Genomic DNA, 20,794 nt, shown 5'->3' on the forward strand with positions numbered 1-20,794 from the left:
GCGATGCGTACGAGCCGACGTGATCGATGCTGCGGATGTGTGAACACGGAACGGACGGTAAAATGTGTTGCATGCACATGCAGAACGGATGGTACGTATCCGCCTCACAGATGCGCTTACTGTTTCCGTTCTACATCCACACAAGTGTGAAACAACCCTTCAACTCTGGGGCATATCTGCTGCACCATTCTCCCACTCATCCAGTAGCCAGAATCTCTGGTGCCCAAACTACCCCTCAGTGCTGCAATGTACCTATGGCAGAGCCCAGAGCGCCAGACATGTTGTGCTCATTTTACCCATGCCCCCAAGTGTCCCGAATCCTGCGGGACTGTCCTGATTTGGGAAGGCTCGTCCGCTATCCCGGTATGACCCCCCCCCCCAGTGTCCCGCCCGGCAGTGGGTAGAGAGGTTGCAAAAAATGATCGAGGCGCCAGCTGCGCTGATGTGGAATGCGGGATGCCTGGCACCACTTTTCTCCCTCCCTCCCCCCTGCTAGCAAAGTGCAGAGCAGAGTGGGCTGTCATCTTACCGTCCATACATACCAGCATCCGACTTCACTCTGCTTCCTGTGACGTCACAGGAAGCAGAGTGAAGCCAGTTGCCGGTACACGTGGATGGATGGGCGCTCCGCTGCGCACTCTGCCTGCAGGGGGGCACATTCCGGGGGAGGGAGGGAGGGAGGGAGGAAAGTATGTCATGCCAGGCATCCTGCATTGGTGCTGCTGGCGCCTCGATCATTTTTTTTTTTTTTTATTTCTCTCCAGTGGCGTCCTCCCTACTCATGGCCATCCTCACCCTCCTCCCCACCCATGGGCAGGGTATATGAGGGAATATTAATTAAAAAACATGAGGAGATATAAATAAATAAAAAGTTCTTCAACAATCTTTATGGTAGGCGGTGTGTTAGGGGTGTGGCCTAAGTGTCCCGATTTCTAATTTTAAAATGTTGGGAGGTATGTTTTTACCCCATCCCCCAGCCATGTCCCTTGTCACACATACTATAAAGAATGTATACACAAACGCACTCAAACCACACTAGAAGCTAAAATATACAACTGCCTACAACAAGGCAGCAGGAGGAGAACACGGATTTGTCTCCACACCAGGAGCTGTTCCCATCACAGAGGCGATACATCCAGCAGTAATGCAGACATCACTAGCAGATCATCCTCTCATTCTGCCACAGGATCCTCCTCCTGGGTAGATCGGCCATCGGCAAGCGCTGTCTGGCATGACGTCACAGGGGTCATTTGCATGCCGCGCAGCTGCCACTAGAGAACAAGCTGCCTGCTCTGCTGTAATCAGCAGCGGCGGCCATGTTCCCGTAGCCCAGCACTGCCTTCCTAGCTATAGAGAGGAGGCCACGCCCCTCCCCTGTACTGAGGACACGCCTATCGCCCAGTCATGTGACCAGGCCCCTCCTCCCGCGGGATATATGAATGGGATGACGATGTTGCTGTGTGTAGCACGTGTGTTGGAGGAGAGGCCAGTGCTGGGCAGCAGCCAGAGACCATCACCCTGAGTAAGTGCTGGGAGGGGAGACCTCTGTGCATGGTGTGTGTGCTGCATGGTGTGTACAGGGCTGTGTGTGCTGCATGGTGTGTGTACAGCGCTGTGTGCGCTGCATGGTGTGTGTACAGCGCTGTGTGCGCTGCATGGTGTGTGTACAGCGCTGTGTGCGCTGCATGGTGTGTGTACAGCGCTGTGTGTGCTGCATGGTGTGTGTACAGCGCTGTGTGCGCTGCATGGTGTGTGTACAGAGCTGTGTGTGCTGCATGGTGTGTGTACAGAGCTGTGTGCGCTGCATGGTGTGTGTACAGTGCTGTGTGTGCTGCATGGTGTGTGTGCGCTGCATGGTGTGTGTGCTGCATGGTGTGTGTACAGCGCTGTGTGTGCGCTGCATGGTGTGTGTACAGCGCTGTGTGTGCGCTGCATGGTGTGTGTACAGCGCTGTGTGCGCTGCATGGTGTGTGTACAGCGCTGTGTGCGCTGCATGGTGTGTGTACAGCGCTGTGTGCGCTGCATGGTGTGTGTACAGCGCTGTGTGCGCTGCATGGTGTGCGTGCTGCATGGTGTGTGTACAGAGCTGTGTGCGCTGCATGGTGTGTGTACAGTGCTGTGTGTGCTGCATGGTGTGTGTGCTGCATGGTGTGTGTGCTGCATGGTGTGTGCGCTGCATGGTGTGTGCTGCATGGTGTGTGCGCTGCATGGGGTGTGTGCTGCATGGTGTGTGTGCTGCATGGTGTGTGTGCTGCATGGTGTGTGTACAGAGCTGTGTGCGCTGCATGGTGTGTGTACAGCGCTGTGTGCGCTGCATGGTGTGTGTACAGCGCTGTGTGCGCTGCATGGTGTGTGTACAGCGCTGTGTGCGCTGCATGGTGTGTGTACAGCGCTGTGTGCGCTGCATGGTGTGTGTACAGTGCTGTGTGTACAGAGCTGTGTGCGCTGCATGGTGTGTGTGCGCTGCATGGTGTGTGTGCGCTGCATGGTGTGTGTACAGTGCTGTGTGCGCTGCATGGTGTGTGTACAGCGCTGTGTGCGCTGCATGGTGTGTGTACAGCGCTGTGTGCGCTGCATGGTGTGTGTACAGCGCTGTGTGCGCTGCATGGTGTGTGTACAGCGCTGTGTGCGCTGCATGGTGTGTGTACAGCGCTGTGTGCGCTGCATGGTGTGTGTACAGCGCTGTGTGCGCTGCATGGTGTGTGTACAGCGCTGTGTGCGCTGCATGGTGTGTGTACAGCGCTGTGTGCGCTGCATGGTGTGTGTACAGCGCTGTGTGCGCTGCATGGTGTGTGTGCGCTGCATGGTGTGTGTGCGCTGCATGGTGTGTGTGCGCTGCATGGTGTGTGTGCGCTGCATGGTGTGTGTGCGCTGCATGGTGTGTGTGCGCTGCATGGTGTGTGTACAGCGCTGTGTGCGCTGCATGGTGTGTGTACAGCGCTGTGTGCGCTGCATGGTGTGTGTACAGCGCTGTGTCCGCTGCATGGTGTGTGTACAGCGCTGTGTCCGCTGCATGGTGTGTGTACAGCGCTGTGTCCGCTGCATGGTGTGTGTGCTGCATGGTGTGTGTACAGCGCTGTGTGCGCTGCATGGTGTGTGTACAGCGCTGTGTGCGCTGCATGGTGTGTGTACAGCGCTGTGTGCGCTGCATGGTGTGTGTACAGCGCTGTGTGCGCTGCATGGTGTGTGTACAGTGCTGTGTGTACAGAGCTGTGTGCGCTGCATGGTGTGTGTGCGCTGCATGGTGTGTGTGCGCTGCATGGTGTGTGTGCTGCATGGTGTGTGTACAGTGCTGTGTGCGCTGCATGGTGTGTGTACAGCGCTGTGTGCGCTGCATGGTGTGTGTACAGCGCTGTGTGCGCTGCATGGTGTGTGTACAGAGCTGTGTGCGCTGCATGGTGTGTGTACAGAGCTGTGTGCGCTGCATGGTGTGTGTACAGCGCTGTGTGCGCTGCATGGTGTGTGTATGGTGTGTGTGTGTGCTGCATGGTGTGTGGGTGTGTGCTGCATGGTGTGTGTGTGCTGCATGGTGTGTGTGTGCTGCATGGTGTGTGTGCGCTGCATGGTGTGTGTGTGCGCTGCATGGTGTGTGTGCGCTGCATGGTGTGTGTACGCTGCATGGTGTGTGTACAGTGCTGTGTGCGCTGCATGGTGTGTGTGCGCTGCATGGTGTGTGTACGCTGCATGGTGTGTGTACAGCGCTGTGTGCGCTGCATGGTGTGTGTACAGCGCTGTGTGCGCTGCATGGTGTGTGTACAGCGCTGTGTACGCTGCATGGTGTGTGTACAGCGCTGTGTGCGCTGCATGGTGTGTGTACAGCGCTGTGTGCGCTGCATGGTGTGTGTACAGCGCTGTGTGCGCTGCATGGTGTGTGTACAGCGCTGTGTCCGCTGCATGGTGTGTGTACAGCGCTGTGTCCGCTGCATGGTGTGTGTACAGCGCTGTGTGCGCTGCATGGTGTGTGTACAGCGCTGTGTGCGCTGCATGGTGTGTGTACAGCGCTGTGTGCGCTGCATGGTGTGTGTACAGCGCTGTGTGCGCTGCATGGTGTGTGTACAGCGCTGTGTGCGCTGCATGGTGTGTGTACAGCGCTGTGTGCGCTGCATGGTGTGTGTACAGCGCTGTGTGCGCTGCATGGTGTGTGTACAGCGCTGTGTGCGCTGCATGGTGTGTGTACAGCGCTGTGTGCGCTGCATGGTGTGTGTACAGCGCTGTGTGCGCTGCATGGTGTGTGTACAGCGCTGTGTGCGCTGCATGGTGTGTGTACAGTGCTGTGTGCGCTGCATGGTGTGTGTGCGCTGCATGGTGTGTGTGCGCTGCATGGTGTGTGTGCGCTGCATGGTGTGTGTGCGCTGCATGGTGTGTGTGCGCTGCATGGTGTGTGTGCGCTGCATGGTGTGTGTACGCTGCATGGTGTGTGTACAGCGCTGTGTGCGCTGCATGGTGTGTGTACAGCGCTGTGTGCGCTGCATGGTGTGTGTACAGCGCTGTGTCCGCTGCATGGTGTGTGTACAGCGCTGTGTCCGCTGCATGGTGTGTGTACAGCGCTGTGTCCGCTGCATGGTGTGTGTGCTGCATGGTGTGTGTACAGAGCTGTGTGCGCTGCATGGTGTGTGTACAGCGCTGTGTGCGCTGCATGGTGTGTGTACAGCGCTGTGTGCGCTGCATGGTGTGTGTACAGCGCTGTGTGCGCTGCATGGTGTGTGTACAGCGCTGTGTGCGCTGCATGGTGTGTGTACAGCGCTGTGTGCGCTGCATGGTGTGTGTACAGCGCTGTGTGCGCTGCATGGTGTGTGTACAGCGCTGTGTGCGCTGCATGGTGTGTGTACAGCGCTGTGTGCGCTGCATGGTGTGTGTACAGTGCTGTGTGTACAGAGCTGTGTGCGCTGCATGGTGTGTGTGCGCTGCATGGTGTGTGTGCGCTGCATGGTGTGTGTGCGCTGCATGGTGTGTGTGCGCTGCATGGTGTGTGTGCGCTGCATGGTGTGTGTACAGTGCTGTGTGTGCTGCATGGTGTGTGTACAGCGCTGTGTGTGCTGCATGGTGTGTGTACAGCGCTGTGTGCGCTGCATGGTGTGTGTACAGCGCTGTGTGCGCTGCATGGTGTGTGTACAGCGCTGTGTGCGCTGCATGGTGTGTGTACAGCGCTGTGTGCGCTGCATGGTGTGTGTACAGCGCTGTGTGCGCTGCATGGTGTGTGTACAGTGCTGTGTGTGCTGCATGGTGTGTGTGTGTGCTGCATGGTGTGTGTGTGTGCTGCATGGTGTGTGTGTGTGCTGCATGGTGTGTGTGTGCGCTGCATGGTGTGTGTGTGCGCTGCATGGTGTGTGTGTGCGCTGCATGGTGTGTGTGTACGCTGCATGGTGTGTGTGTACGCTGCATGGTGTGTGTACGCTGCATGGTGTGTGTACGCTGCATGGTGTGTGTACAGTGCTGTGTGCGCTGCATGGTGTGTGCGCTGCATGGTGTGTGTGCGCTGCATGGTGTGTGCGCTGCATGGTGTGTGTACGCTGCATGGTGTGTGTACAGCGCTGTGTGCGCTGCATGGTGTGTGTACAGCGCTGTGTGCGCTGCATGGTGTGTGTACAGCGCTGTGTGCGCTGCATGGTGTGTGTACAGCGCTGTGTGCGCTGCATGGTGTGTGTACAGCGCTGTGTGCGCTGCATGGTGTGTGTACAGCGCTGTGTCCGCTGCATGGTGTGTGTACAGCGCTGTGTCCGCTGCATGGTGTGTGTACAGCGCTGTGTGCGCTGCATGGTGTGTGTACAGCGCTGTGTCCGCTGCATGGTGTGTGTACAGCGCTGTGTGCGCTGCATGGTGTGTGTACAGCGCTGTGTGCGCTGCATGGTGTGTGTACAGCGCTGTGTGCGCTGCATGGTGTGTGTACAGCGCTGTGTGCGCTGCATGGTGTGTGTCCAGCGCTGTGTGCGCTGCATGGTGTGTGTCCAGCGCTGTGTGCGCTGCATGGTGTGTGTCCAGCGCTGTGTCCGCTGCATGGTGTGTGTCCAGCGCTGTGTCCGCTGCATGGTGTGTGTCCAGCGCTGTGTGCGCTGCATGGTGTGTGTACAGCGCTGTGTGCGCTGCATGGTGTGTGTACAGCGCTGTGTGCGCTGCATGGTGTGTGTACAGCGCTGTGTCCGCTGCATGGTGTGTGTACAGCGCTGTGTGCGCTGCATGGTGTGTGTACAGTGCTGTGTGTGCTGCATGGTGTGTGTACAGTGCTGTGTGTGCTGCATGGTGTGTGTGCTGCATGGTGTGTGTACAGCGCTGTGTGTGCTGCATGGTGTGTGCGCTGCATGGTGTGTGTACAGCGCTGTGTGCGCTGCATGGTGTGTGTACAGCGCTGTGTGCGCTGCATGGTGTGTGTGCGCTGCATGGTGTGTGTGCGCTGCATGGTGTGTGTGCGCTGCATGGTGTGTGTACGCTGCATGGTGTGTGTACAGTGCTGTGTGCGCTGCATGGTGTGTGTACAGTGCTGTGTGCGCTGCATGGTGTGTGTACAGTGCTGTGTGCGCTGCATGGTGTGTGTACAGCGCTGTGTGCGCTGCATGGTGTGTGTACAGCGCTGTGTGCGCTGCATGGTGTGTGTACAGAGCTGTGTGCGCTGCATGGTGTGTGTACAGCGTTGTGTGCGCTGCATGGTGTGTGTACAGCGCTGTGTGCGCTGCATGGTGTGTGTACAGCGCTGTGTGCGCTGCATGGTGTGTGTACGCTGCATGGTGTGTGTACGCTGCATGGTGTGTGTACAGTGCTGTGTGCGCTGCATGGTGTGTGTGCGCTGCATGGTGTGTGTGCGCTGCATGGTGTGTGTGCGCTGCATGGTGTGTGTACATCGCTGTGTGCGCTGCATGGTGTGTGTACATCGCTGTGTGCGCTGCATGGTGTGTGTACAGCGCTGTGTCCGCTGCATGGTGTGTGTACAGCGCTGTGTGCGCTGCATGGTGTGTGTACAGCGCTGTGTGCGCTGCATGGTGTGTGTACAGCGCTGTGTGTGCTGCATGGTGTGTGTACAGCGCTGTGTGTGCAGAATGGTGTGTGTACAGCGCTGTGTCCGCTGCATTTTGTGTGTACAGCGCTGTGTCCGCTGCATTTTGTGTGTACAGCGCTGTGTCCGCTGCATTTTGTGTGTACAGCGCTGTGTCCGCTGCATTTTGTGTGTACAGCGCTGTGTGCGCTGCATGGTGTGTGTACAGCGCTGTGTGCGCTGCATGGTGTGTGTACAGCGCTGTGTGCGCTGCATGGTGTGTGTACAGCGCTGTGTGCGCTGCATGGTGTGTGTACAGCGCTGTGTGCGCTGCATGGTGTGTGTACAGCGCTGTGTGCGCTGCATGGTGTGTGTACAGCGCTGTGTGCGCTGCATGGTGTGTGTACAGCGCTGTGTGCGCTGCATGGTGTGTGTACAGCGCTGTGTGTGCTGCATGGTGTGTGTGCTGCATGGTGTGTGTACAGCGCGGTGTGTGCTGCATGGTGTGTGCGCTGCATGGTGTGTTTACAGCGCTGTGTGCGCTGCATGGTGTGTGTACAGCGCTGTGTGCGCTGCATGGTGTGTGTACAGCGCTGTGTGCGCTGCATGGTGTGTGTACAGCGCTGTGTGCGCTGCATGGTGTGTGTACAGCGATGTGTGCGCTGCATGGTGTGTGTACAGCGCTGTGTGCGCTGCATGGTGTGTGTACAGCGCTGTGTGCGCTGCATGGTGTGTGTACAGCGCTGTGTGCGCTGCATGGTGTGTGTACAGCGCTGTGTGTGCTGCATGGTGTGTGTACAGCGCTGTGTCCGCTGCATGGTGTGTGTACAGTGCTGTGTGCGAAGCATGGTGTGTGTGTGTGTGTGTGTGTGTGTGTGTGTGTGTGTGTGTGTGTGTGTGTGTGTGTGTGTGTGTGTGTGTGTGTGTGTGTGTGTGTGTGTGTGTGTGTGTGTGTGTGTGTGTGTGTGTGTGTGTGTGTGTGTGTGTGTGTGTGTGTGTGTGTGTGTGTGTGTGTGTGTGTGTGTGTGTGTGTGTGTGTGTGTGTGTGTGTGTGTGTGTGTGTATGTGTATAGGAGGAATTTAGTTTATAAATCTTTACAGTAGGCCTGAACGATTTTAGGAAGAGATTGAATCGCACGATTTCTGTCAGAAATTGCAATTTCGATTTACGATTTTATTTAAATCAAGATTTAGCACTATTCACCATGTACATTAACATTTACAAACGCACATCAACAGAAAATGGCATAGGGCTGCACGGTTTTTCGGTTTAAAACCGAAACCGCGGTTCGTGGCAAGACGATGTGCTGATCGTCAGTACCTTCGGTTTTTTGGTCCGCTGTCTGTAATACCTTGCTTCTGGCCCCGCTGTGCACGGATTGGCCAGAAACAGTGAATATGCATGAGTGTTAATGAGCGGGGGGGGGGGGGGGGGCGGATCCACTCGAGCAAGTGGCTGGGCACATACAACATTACCAATCACTGGCTAGCGAGCTGTACAGCTCCGCCTACCACTGCTGTCATTCCATCGCTAGCCAGTGATTGGTAATGCTGCTGTATGTGCCCGGCCGCTCGCTCGAGTGGATCCGCCCCCCCGCTCATTAACACTTACCGTATTTTTCGCCGTATAAGACGCACTTTTTCTCCCCAAAAAATAGGGGGAAAAAGTCCCTGCGTCTTATACGGCAAAGGCAGGGAATTCCTGACTTAGAAACGCCCTCCGATACGGACCGCGACCCGCCGCCACGTCGGGAATTCCCTGCCTGTGTGGCTGCACCCGACCGTTGCCTCTGCCCGCTCCCCATGCCTGTAATGTGATCGGCATGTAGTGATTGCGTCATCACCACATGCCGATCACTAGAGCGAGATGCGCGGCTGTGAAGGAGGTCTCCAATCCTCGCGGGCAAGGCGGAGAGGTAAGCCGCAGATTAACACCCGGGGGGGGGGGGGGGGCAGCATTCACATGGGGGAGGGAGATAAGGCAGGCGGGGGAGCGGGCATATTAGACACTCGCGGGGGCACGCAGAGATCAGCCACACAGCGGGAGGGAACTTATTACACACGCCGACACATTACAGGCATGGGGAGCGGGCAGAGGCAACGGTCGGGTGCAGCCACAATTTACAAACACACGGGGGACACAGGCACATGGGGCAGGCATAAGGGACACAGAGGACACGGCAGGCATGGGGGACACAGGCACATGAGGGACACATGAGGCATGCATAGGTGACACATGGGGACACAGGCACATGGGGCAGGCATGAGGGACACAGAGGACACATGGGGGACATAAGCACATGGGGTAGGCATGAGGGACACACAGAGGACACATGGGACATGCATGGTTGCCACAGAGGACAGGTATGGGGGACACAGACAACACATAGGGCAAGCATATAGGGCAGGCATGAGTGACACAGGGCACATGGAGCATGTATGAGGGACACACAGATGACACATGGGGCATGCATGGGTGAAACATGGGGCAGGTATGGGGGACACAGAGGACACAGGGCAGGCATGGGTGACACATGGGGCATGTATGAGGGACACAGAGGACACATGGGGCAGGTATTGGGGACACATGGGAAGACAATGGGACACAGGAGGACAACATTTGAGGGGTAACATGTACAAGACTCTCCTGGAATATGGACGCACCAGGTTTAGTATATATCTTTTTTTTCTCTGGTTTTTGCCCTCTAAACCTGGGTGCGTCTTATATTCCGGAGCGTCTTATACGGTGCGAAATACGGTATACATATTCAATGCTTCTGGCCAATCCGCGCACAGCGGGGTCAGAAGCAAGGTATTGCAGTGCGGACTGGATTTGAATTTGAAAAAAATCGGGGGAAAATCGAAATTGCAATTTCTGAGAGAAAAATCGCAATTTCGATTTTTTTTTTTTCTTCTTTCCCCTAAAATCGTGCAGCCCTATTGTACTATCAATTTGTGGTGATTATTCAGGCAGCTCTGTGAATGAGTGCAGTACAGACTTGCTATGAAAAGGGAGGGAGATTGCGAGTGACAGATTAGCGAGGGGCACTCAGAAGCATGAGGACAAATTATTAAAAACAAATTAATAGACACACGTATATAAATGAAATACATTATTCATATACATATACATACTAACACTTATTTTAAGCTGTCATGACAGATTACTGAAAATGTTGGTGAAACTTACTGCATCCGCCCAACTAGATGCCACTCTGTGCCCCCCGCACTCTCCTGGTATCAAAAGATCCCGGCTGACTCACCTAGTCTGGCACTGCAGTAACCTCAGGAGGCCCCTGCTGGAGACGCACCGGCCTTCCGTTTCGGAAGTGGCTCTTCCTCTGCCCTGTTACGCCTTGCACGGGCAGCACCAGTCTCTCATAGCCCTGCCGGGACAACCACAATTAGCGCAGACCGGCATGTACTTCCGGAACCTGACGCTTGCGGAACACGTCACCGAGTTGAGCCGCGGAACGCAGGAAACAGATGTGAGTCACTGAGCCTCCACTCGCTACTGTGCACAGAGCAGCGAGGAGAAGGACTGCGCCGCCCGGGGGGGATATCTTCAAAAAATCGCCGCTGTGACGATCTCAAGATCGTCATTTCCGAAATCGCGATTTCGATCTTAAAACGATAAATCGTTCAGGCCTACTTTACAGTAAACCTGCAGTTGGAATTATAAAGACACTTTGATACCTTAGTAGAGGGAATCTCTGCACTATTGTGCCTGACGCCACTGATCCAGCGCTGGAACCCTCTAAGCATGGAGTCTTGTTGGATATCCTCGTGGCCACACACCCATCTGTGTGTGAGTACAGTCCATGCATGCACAGGCTCTGGGGCTGCATTGTACCTGATCCATCCGGTGGATCAATCCACACGACTGTCGGGCTGATATTGTGCAGTTGGCCACGTGTGCATGGTCGGTTGAATGACGTGCTTGTTTTGAATGCGGTCATGTCGTGCAGTCCATTGTTTCGCTTGGGTATGTAGTATGTTCAGTTCCCTGGTGTTCAGTTTCTGCTAGATTTCTGTGCAAAAAGTGATCCAGTTAATTTTCATAACCTTTTCTTCCTGTAACTCACAAAAATGTGTCAAGCAAGGCTACAGTATACATTTTGAGTATAATTAAATGTTGAACGACAGAATCGAATCAAAACTAAATTTAAAAATTGCTCCCCAAAATCTTTGATCATTTAGGCCTCGTTCAGACTATACACGCTGCCGTGCGCATTTTGGCAGCGCGTATAGTGTGCGACGCGCAAGAACGGTAGAAGGGCATAGACAGCCCTTCTACCGTTCCCATCATATGCGCTGCGTGGTAGCGCGATTGCGATATCGCGTGCTGCACGCATTTTTGGTAATCGCAGCGCAGATCCCATTCATTGTAATGAATGGGATCTGTAGCGCAGATGGCGTGCGATCGGACGCGTTGCGTTCCGATCGCACATCCATCTGCGCTAAATGATGCGAACGAGGCCTTACACTTCGCAGCTGCTCAACCTGCACTAACCGGAATGTATAGGTGGCCATATATCTAGTGATGATGCACAGATTCCACCCAGAGACAAATCTCTCTCCGATCGAATCTGATTGGAGAGAGATCTGTCGGCTGTCCATACACCGAGCCGATTCCAGATTGATTTCAACATGAATTCTCTCGGGAATCGTCCGCGTCTGCTGTCTTGCCACTGCTCCCCTAGGTGTATACATGTACCCTATGTGTGCATTTATACATTACCCGTCCTGTGTCGCCCACCGTGTGGTGCCCATCTGTCTTCTGGATCTCCTGCAGTTTATTGTATTCAATATGAAAAATATTTTTCCCTGGCTTCCTCTACCAGAGGTATAGGGTGAGGGATCAACACGCCAATGGTGAGTATAAGTGCCCCCGGTATAGTTTAGCCAGCTATAGGTGCTCCCAGTATAGGTGCTCCCAGTATAGGTTGCCAGGTATAGATGCTACCAATATAGGTATCCATGTATAGGTCTCTCCAGTATAGATAGCAAGGTATAGGTGCCACCAATATGGGTATCCAGGTAAATGTCCCACAGTATATGTAGCCAGGTAGACAAGACAAATAACATTTATATCGCGCTTTTCTCCTGGCGGACTCAAAGCGCCAGAGCTGCAGCCACAAGGACGCGCTCTATAGGCAGTAGCAGCGTTAGGGAGACTTGCCTAAGGTCTCCTACTGAATAGGTGCTGGCTTACTGAACAGGCAGAGCCGAGATTCGAACCCTGGTCTCCTGTGTCAGAGGCAGAGCCCTTAACCATTACACTATCCAGCCACTTTGTATATATGCAACTGATATAGGTAGCCAGGTATAGAAGCCCTTCCAGTAAAAACAGCTAATTTAGTTGTCCCTAGACTATTCTCTACCTATAGCGATCCCCAATAAATGTATCTAACTGTAGATATTATAGTAGATGTGCCCCGGATCCCCTGAACACCCCCCTGCAGAAATTCCCATCCACCATTACTCACCCGTGGTGATCGCAGCAGCTCCAATCGGTACATCCTCGCCACACACAGCCCCTTCTTCTATGTATGGAGCGTCTGACGTCAATGACATCATGATGCCGTCTCCCGATGCTCCGTACAGTGAAGATGAGGCTGTGTGTGGCGAGGATGTACCGATTGGAGCTGCTGTGATCACTGTGGGTGAGAGGCTGGGTGAGTAATGGTGCTGGGAATTCCTGCAGGGGGGTGTTCAGGGGATCCGGGGCACATCTACTATAGCATCTACAGTACAGAGAAGGTTAATGAGTTGGTCATTCAGTTGGTTGGTGTTAAGCCGCATCTACACGAGTAGATGCGGCCGCGATGCTCCTTATCAATCAAGCCGCTGATGCGTCTCAATTGATAAGATCCGACAGGACGGATCTCCGCACCGCCGATTCCCTGCTCGCTCCCCGCGAGGGGACAATGGCAGGGAATCGTGCGGGAGATAAGCGGGGGCGAGCGGGGTCACGGCGGGCACGCGGAAGAGGAGATCCGGCGGCTAATCGAGCCGCCGGATCGCAGCCTCATCTACCCGTGTAGATGAGGCTTTAGAATTTAAGTATGATATGCTTGAATTCGGAGGCCTCAGTCACTTTACTTAAAGAGACACTGAAGCGAGAATAATTCTCGCTTCAGAGCTCATAGTTAGCAGGGGCACGTGTGCCCCTGCTAAAACGCCGCTATCCCGTGGCTAAAAGGGGGTCCCTTCACCCCCAACCCCCCCCCCCCCCCCCCCCCCCCCGCAAAATCAACGACCAAATTGGTTGTAGATTTTGCTGCTCCGAGAGGCAAGGCTAACGGCTGCAGCCCTGCCTCCAGTCGCGTCTATCAGCGGCGCATCGCCGCCTCTCCCCCGCCCCTCTCAGTGAGGGAAGACTGAGAGGGGCGGGGGAGAGGCGGAGATACGCGCTGGCAGACGCGCGTGGGGCAGGGCTGCAGCGGTTAGCCCTGCCTCAATCCGGAAGAGATCCCCGACTGCACAGAGGGGATTTCGGGGGGGTAAGGGACCCCCGTTTAGCCGCGGGATAGCGGCGTTTTAGCAGGGGCACACATGCCCCTGCTAACTATGAGCTCTGAAGCGAGATTTATTCTCGCTTCAGAGTCTCTTTAACTGGTTTAGTAAAAGGACTTGCTCTGTAGAGTGTCTCTCTTTAAGGAGAATTTCTCTTAGGGCCCGTTTCCACTTGTGCGGTGGGAATCGCCGCGGTAAAAATGCGGATGCGAATTTCGCATGCGGTTATATGCGAATTTTCATGCGAATTCGCTTGGATGACGATGTATATGAATTTAATCATGGAAGCACCTGTGTGCTTTTCCATTGATTCCATGCGAAATCGTATGCAAATTCGCATACCAATACCGAATGCGAATCCCCTATAAAATACATTGTATGCGATTCGCATAGCGGTATGCAAAAATTCTGATGGCTCTGCCGTGCAGATTTTTTTTTCTGCACAGAAAAACGCGAAGGAATCCTGACGAGTGGAAACAGTCCCATACACTTGTATTGGCTATGCGAATTCGCATGCGGCAAACGCATGCGAATTCGCGATTGTGGAAACGGGCCCTTAGAGAGAAATAGAGGCATTTCTGGAAGCACCATGTTCAGTAGAACATTGTGCTCTGACTCCACAAGGCCATAGAATAGATATCAGTCTCAGATGATGAGTTACAAGAAATACCATTAAAAGACTAACCATAATGAAAGCAATAATGTCCTTTTTACCTATTTATTTTTCGGACAGTAAGCTGCACCTTTTCTTTGCCAAAAAGTGAGGGAAGAAAACTCAGTGCATCTTATGGTCCGAATACATCTTTGGTATTTAGTGTCCCCCGACAAGTATCGACTGCAGCCACTGGATCCCCTAATTACTGCAACTCGTCTTCTGTGTCGTCATCCTTCCTCTGTAGCGGGTCCATGTTGCCGAGGGGAGGGGTTGGAAGAGAGCAAAGAATTCCTTCAGAAGAAAGCATCACTGCTGCCAGCATTTGTTCATTGGAGCCCATAAGCTCGCGGGCAGGACCAAGGCTCAGTTATTGGGGCCAAGCCCTGAATTTGCTGCCACTCAGCGAGTGCAGTTATTGGCCCCAGTGACGGAGCCTTGGTCTAGGCCATGAGACCATCGGCTGTAATGGGCAAACGCTGGCGGCAGTGATGCTCTCTTTTGAAGGTATCTTCTGCTCTTCTCCGGCAGAGTCCTGATACTGAAATGCATATTCCTGGTAACACATGAGTCAATTTGTACTTTAGGAGGAGAGGGGCGGAGGACAACGTGGGGGGGGGGGGGGGGAGGAGAGGACACAGGAGGGACATGAGGTACAAGGGAAACCTAATTTGGGGGAGAAGACCAACAGGATGCTCATGCACCACAAGCGCACCATGTTTAGTATAAGTTGTTTTCCTCTGACCTTTGTCCTTTAAACCTAGGTGAGCCTTATGGTCCGAAAAATCGGGTATGTCTCGGGAAAAGGAACCGTTTTTTTTGGGGGGGGGGGGGGGGCTGTAAAAGAAATGTTGTCACTTGTGTTCTGTTCCTCAGCCACCTGTCTGTTTATCGGTATGTGGGGGGTTGGTTCAGCGACACCCAATACTGAGATATGTGGAACACCCTCTGCTTCCTGAGATTTTAACTTTCGTTTCTCTCCTCTGCTGTCAGGAATGGCGTCTACTGATCTGAGGAAAATGCTGGACTGTTCCATCTGTCTGAGCATTTATACAGATCCTGTGACACTGAGATGTGGACACAACTTCTGCCGGCTCTGCATACATCAGGTGTTTACGACACGGGAGGAAGATGAGACACAGGAGGAAGATGAGGATTTTGGAGTTTATTCCTGTCCTCAATGTGGAGAAGAGTATCAGGAACGGCCGGCACTGCAGAGGAACATAACATTGTGTAACATTGTGGAGAGTTTCCGCGCTGCTCAGCCAGATCAGGAAGAGACTGGAGTCTTCTGTACTTACTGTATTCACTATCCTGTACTGGCTGTTATGTCCTGTCTGATGTGTGAAGCTTCTCTGTGTGACAATCACCTGAGAGTCCACAGCAAGTCACCGGAACACGTCTTATGTGACCCCACCACTTCCCTGGAGAACAGGAAATGCTCTGTCCATAAGAAGATATTGGAGTATTACTGCCTTGCAGACTCTTCCTGTATCTGTGTGTCCTGCAGGCTGGATGGAGACCACCAGGGACACAATGTGGAGACACTGGATGAGGCTTCAGAGAAGAAGAAACGGACACTAAGAAATGATCTGCAGGAACTGATCACTAAGACAGAGGAGACTGAGAAAGAAGTCCAGAGTCTGCAGGAGAACAAAAGAAAAGTCCATGAAAAGTCATCTGGTGTAACAGAGAGAGTCACTGGCCTGTTTAGAGACCTCAGGAGACAGCTGGACGACCTGGAGAAGAGAGTCCTGAGAGAGGTCTCCAGGCAGGAGGAGCAGCTTTCTCTGGCATTGGCTGATTTCATTCAGCAGCTGGAAATAAAGAAGGCCGCGCTGTCCAGGAAGATGTGTCACATTGAGGAGCTGTGTAACATGACTGACTCACTGACTGTCTTACAGGAATCACACACAGGTGACTTGTGTGACACTGAGGAGGGGGATAAGGAGGACAGAGAGGGACATGATGGGCGGGATCTGGATGTGGCTCTCATCTCACACACATTACACAAAGGGTTCTCTGATATAATAGCCGGGGTAACTGGAGGCTGCACCATACAGGAGGCTACAGACCTATTACTGGATATAAACACAGCTCATAATAATCTACATATATCAGATGACATGAATCCTATTCCGCAAAACCTGTAGATGGGAGGAGACCTGGGAGGCCGGCCTTACCCACCGCTACGACTGCACAATAGTTTGAGCTGCTGCCATGCTAATGAAGCAAGTGCAGGTAGATCGCAAGTTGCACATCGATCATGCTAGACAACTCTTAAAGCGTCAGGACTCTGAGTATCCGTTGTTGTGGACTACGGATTTCCGTGATGGGGATGCAGTGTTCAGGATTCTGCGGGTCTCTGGGTGAGGATTAAGGTGATTTGCTACTCCAAGGGGTTGATTCACAATAGCAAATGGCGTGCCTTATCAGTTAACATGCCTTATCAGAGTAGTATAGTGAGTGCTACAAACTTATGCCTGCCAATTGGTAATGACGAGAGCTCCACTCGTCCTGCCCTGAGCCCCTGCGGATCCAATCACTTTTTAAAGGAGATTATTCCCAAACTTTGATTGGCCCAATAGGCTACCTGTCGAGTTTCCTGTCACGTGATAGGCAGCCTATTGGGGGCAAACAAAGTGTGAGAATAATGTCCTTTAAAGTGATTGGATCCGCAGGGGCTCAGGGCAGGACGAGTGGAGCTCTCATCATTGCCAATTAGCAGGCATAAGTTTGTAACGCTCGATATGCTACTCTGGTAAGGCATGTGTTCCTCTGATAAGGCACGCTATTTATTATAGTGAATCAACCCCCATGTGTGCTATGCATAACCTCAGTATATGCTGCTTGAACTAATTGTCAAGGCCTACTGTAACAACAAGTTTACTACGCTGGTGTTTTCATGCTGGGTTGAATGGATTCTTTATTATCTGTTGTATCCAATGGGACATTATGAACCGGCTATAATGAAATGCCTGAGCTGTATAAACAGACACTGTAATGTAAAAAAAAGTGCCCCTGGGGGTACTTACCTCGGGAGGGGGAAAGCCTCTGGATCCTATCGAGGCTTTCCCTGTCCCACGATGTTCTTGCTGGGACCCTCCAAAACCGCAGCTGACAATTTGTGGTGTGGCGCAGGCGCAATAGCAATATTTACCTTCCTCCGGCTCCAGCGCAGGCACAGTAGCAGCTCCCCGATAGGTTAAGGCAGAAATAGCAGACTTGACTGGGATCGGCTATTTCTGCCTGATCCTGAGCTGAGAGCTGCTACTGTGCCTGCGCTGGAGCCGGGAAGGTAAATATTTACATGCTCGCTGTTTGGAGGGGCCCGGCAAGACCACCGTGGGACGGAGAAGGACGTGGGAAGCCTGGATAGGATCTGGTGGCTTCCCCCTCCAGAGGTGAGTACCCCCCCAGGGTACAGGTTTTCTATAAGTTATCTTTGAGGAGGACTGATACAATCTATAAACTGTATTCAAGCATACTTTATCATCTATTCTATATTCAGCACTGTTGAGGCTATCACTATGAAATTTTGTGCGCAATTACCTCTGAGTTCTATATGATAGGAGTGTCCTGCGAGTGTGTGATTGAGAGGGGGTGGGCCTGGTTATCTCTGAGGGCTCCGATGTGGTTTTAATGGTTTTTAACTATCTGTACTCTTTGATACTTACCTTGGAAGACTGTCCACAATAAAGTTTATTTTTTGGATAAGTGAGGCCTGGGCTAACTGTTGTTCTTCTTCTAGACTTGACCCACCGTCACATTGAGGAGCTGTGTAACATGACTGACCCACTGACTGTCTTACAGGAATCACACACAGGTGACTTGTGTGACACTGAGGAGGGGGATAAGGAGGACAGAGAGAGACCTGATGGGCGGGATCTGGATGTGGCTCTCATCTCACACACATTATACACAGGGTTATCTGATATAATAGCCGGGGTAACTGGAGGCTGCATCATACAAGAGGCTACAGACATATCACTGGATATAAACACAGCTGATAATAATCTACATATATCAGATGACATGAAAATTGTATCCTTGTCAGATATCAGCCAGAATCGCCCACTAACACCAGAGAGATTTCAGAGATACCCTCAGGTGATAAGCAGACAGAGTTTCTCCTCAGGGCGACATTACTGGGAAGTGGAATCAGAGAGGTGGGGTGTAGGAATGTGTTACCCCAGTATAGCCAGGAGAGGAGATTGTTCATATTTTGTATATGTTACGGCCAGAAGTCTGGCCACTTCGGGTTCTGGCCGGTCCAAACGAAGTGGCCGTCTCATTGCGACCGATGTGAGAAATGAATGACATCTGCGAGTGGAGAGTGTATCAGCAGTAAGTGAGCGGTGATTGGAACGGGCAGGGAGGTGAGATGCACATACGATGCTTCCCGCTGAGCTTACTCTGCAAAGGGGGGGGGGGGGGGAGCCCTGTGGAGAGGGAGGGAGACATCGGGTTCTTCTCCACACGGCTGAGTCTTGGCCATGGCTCCCCCCCCCCCCATCATCACCTATACGGGGGGGGGGGGCACCTATGCCTTGCTTACCTATACTGGCTACACTTATACCTAGTTAACCTATACCGCAGGCACCTATGCTGACCTATACCTAGCTAACTTATACTGAAGGCACCTATACTGTCTGCACCTATACTGAAGGTACCTATACCTAGCTAACATATACTAGGAGCACCTATAGCTAGCTATCTAAACTGAAAGGCTCCTATTGCTGGCTACCTATACTGGGTGTACCCATACCTGACTACCTATACTGGGGGCATAGTATGGGTATGCGAGTCCATGAGCCGGGGGGAGGTATGGGGCGCAATTTTTACACCCTCATCCTGGGTGCAATTTAGCCTAGAAAATGCCCTGCACGCCACTAAAGAATCCAACTTGCTATCATACCTCCAACAGTTATGATCATATTTACTGTACAAATCTGCCAAGTGGAATGATCATCAACGAATGATAATGTGATCATTCAGGATTGATTGAGCCCATCAGCTTCTCTGTTTTCATACAATACAATCTGATCCAAAATACAATCATTCATTAAAAATTGTATCATAAATGGGCACCTTTTAGGATTTAGATGTTAACCTTGCATTAGCCCCGTTTCCCCCAAATTAAGACATCCCCAGAAAGTAAGCCCTTGTACGAATTTTGAGCATGCTTGAAATATAAGCCCTACCCCAAAAGTAAGCCCTAGCTGCAGTAAGGGGAAGAAGTATGGCAACTTGTGTTATTACCGGAGCCCATGGTCTCACGGGCAGGACCAAGGCTCCGTCATTGGACCAATCACTGCACTCGCTGTTAATCAGCGAGTGTAGTGATTCACCCAATAACTGAGCCATGATCCTGTCTGTTAGACCATTAGCTCCAGCAGAAACACAAGTTGCCATACTTCTACGTAGGCTGAAGCTCGGTGACACAGCAGCATGGGGCTGGGGGAAAGAAGAGGATGCTGGCACATATCGGAGGACATGGGGACAGCGCGGCTTGGAGCTGCTGGTGAGAGTAGGATGAAGAGGGGACATCAGAGGTCACCAGGAGGACATGGGGGATGGAGGGGGATACAGGAGAACGGGATAGAGGAGGACGCTAAAGGTACAAGGGGGACACGGGAACACAAGAGGTGGATTCAGCAGAGGAAGAGGCGGCACAGTGGGGAAGGCAGGACGACACACAGCACAGGAACTTGTGTGCTCATAGAAAATACATCCCCTGAAATTAAAGGACAACTGAAGTGAGAAGAATACGGAGGCTGCCATATTTATTTTGTCTTAAACAATACCAGTTGCCTGGCAGCCCTGCTGATCTATTAGGCTGAATCAGTGTCTGAATCACACCAGAAACAAGTATGCAGCTAACCTTGTCAGGCCTGACAATAATGTCAGAAACCATAGCATAGAGTAAGTATACAATGCATACATCTAGTAGGTACAATGCATTTAGATGAATCTGAATACACACAGACAAACTGAAAACCAGCTTTTTCCCATCTGCCATAAACTTGATAAACTCTAAATCCTCTCTGAAATAATTAAGTGTATACAAATTGTTTTTTGAGATACAGGTAGTCCCCGGGTTACGAATGCCCAACTTACGAATGACCCGCCCACCGACCCGCCGCGATGACGTCATGCAGCCCAGGGATTACCTCTTGTGCCCCTTTTCCTAAAGCAGAGTATGCTCAGCGGAAGCCGCACAAGTCTCACCACTTCCATTGCGGCTCCGGGCCAATCAGCGGCGTCCTCTCTCCCCTCAATGTTCCTCCCAGCGGCTTCCCTAGCGTTGCGTAATGACGCAATCAAAAAGAGCCCCTGCGCCTCCTTCTGATTGCGTCATTGCGCGACGCTACTAGTGACGCCGCTGGGAGGAATGGTGAAGGGATAGAGGACATCGCTGATTGGCCAGGAGCCGCCATGGATGAGGTGAGACTTGCTTCTGCTGCGCATACTCTGCTTTAGGGGGCACGAGAGGCACAAGGAGACACAGAGGGGGCAGAGATGACAGAGGGGGACACTGGAAGCACAGGGGACAGAGAAGGCACATTGTTCTGACTAGAGGACGGATTCAGGTTAAGAACGAGCCTACAGTCCCTATCTCGTTCATTAACCAGGGACTACCTGTACTTGTATAATTC

At 52.7% G+C, this 20,794-nt stretch overlaps 1 protein-coding gene across 1 annotated transcript; it reads left to right on the forward strand.

Annotated features, from left to right (window-relative positions):
- Window positions 1-1,432: 1,432 nt before the first annotated feature.
- Window positions 1,433-16,585, forward strand: LOC137517905 (E3 ubiquitin/ISG15 ligase TRIM25-like). Its single transcript, XM_068234983.1, has 2 exons — window positions 1,433-1,522; window positions 15,129-16,585. Exon 2 carries the CDS (start codon window positions 15,131-15,133, stop codon window positions 16,286-16,288), a length of 1,158 nt encoding a protein of 385 aa, XP_068091084.1. The 5' UTR covers window positions 1,433-1,522; window positions 15,129-15,130; the 3' UTR covers window positions 16,289-16,585.
- The last annotated feature ends 4,209 nt before the right edge of the window (window positions 16,586-20,794 follow it).

The sequence above is a fragment of the Hyperolius riggenbachi genome, chromosome 5, assembly GCF_040937935.1.
Source record: "Hyperolius riggenbachi isolate aHypRig1 chromosome 5, aHypRig1.pri, whole genome shotgun sequence".
Classification (NCBI taxonomy): Eukaryota; Metazoa; Chordata; class Amphibia; order Anura; family Hyperoliidae; genus Hyperolius; species Hyperolius riggenbachi.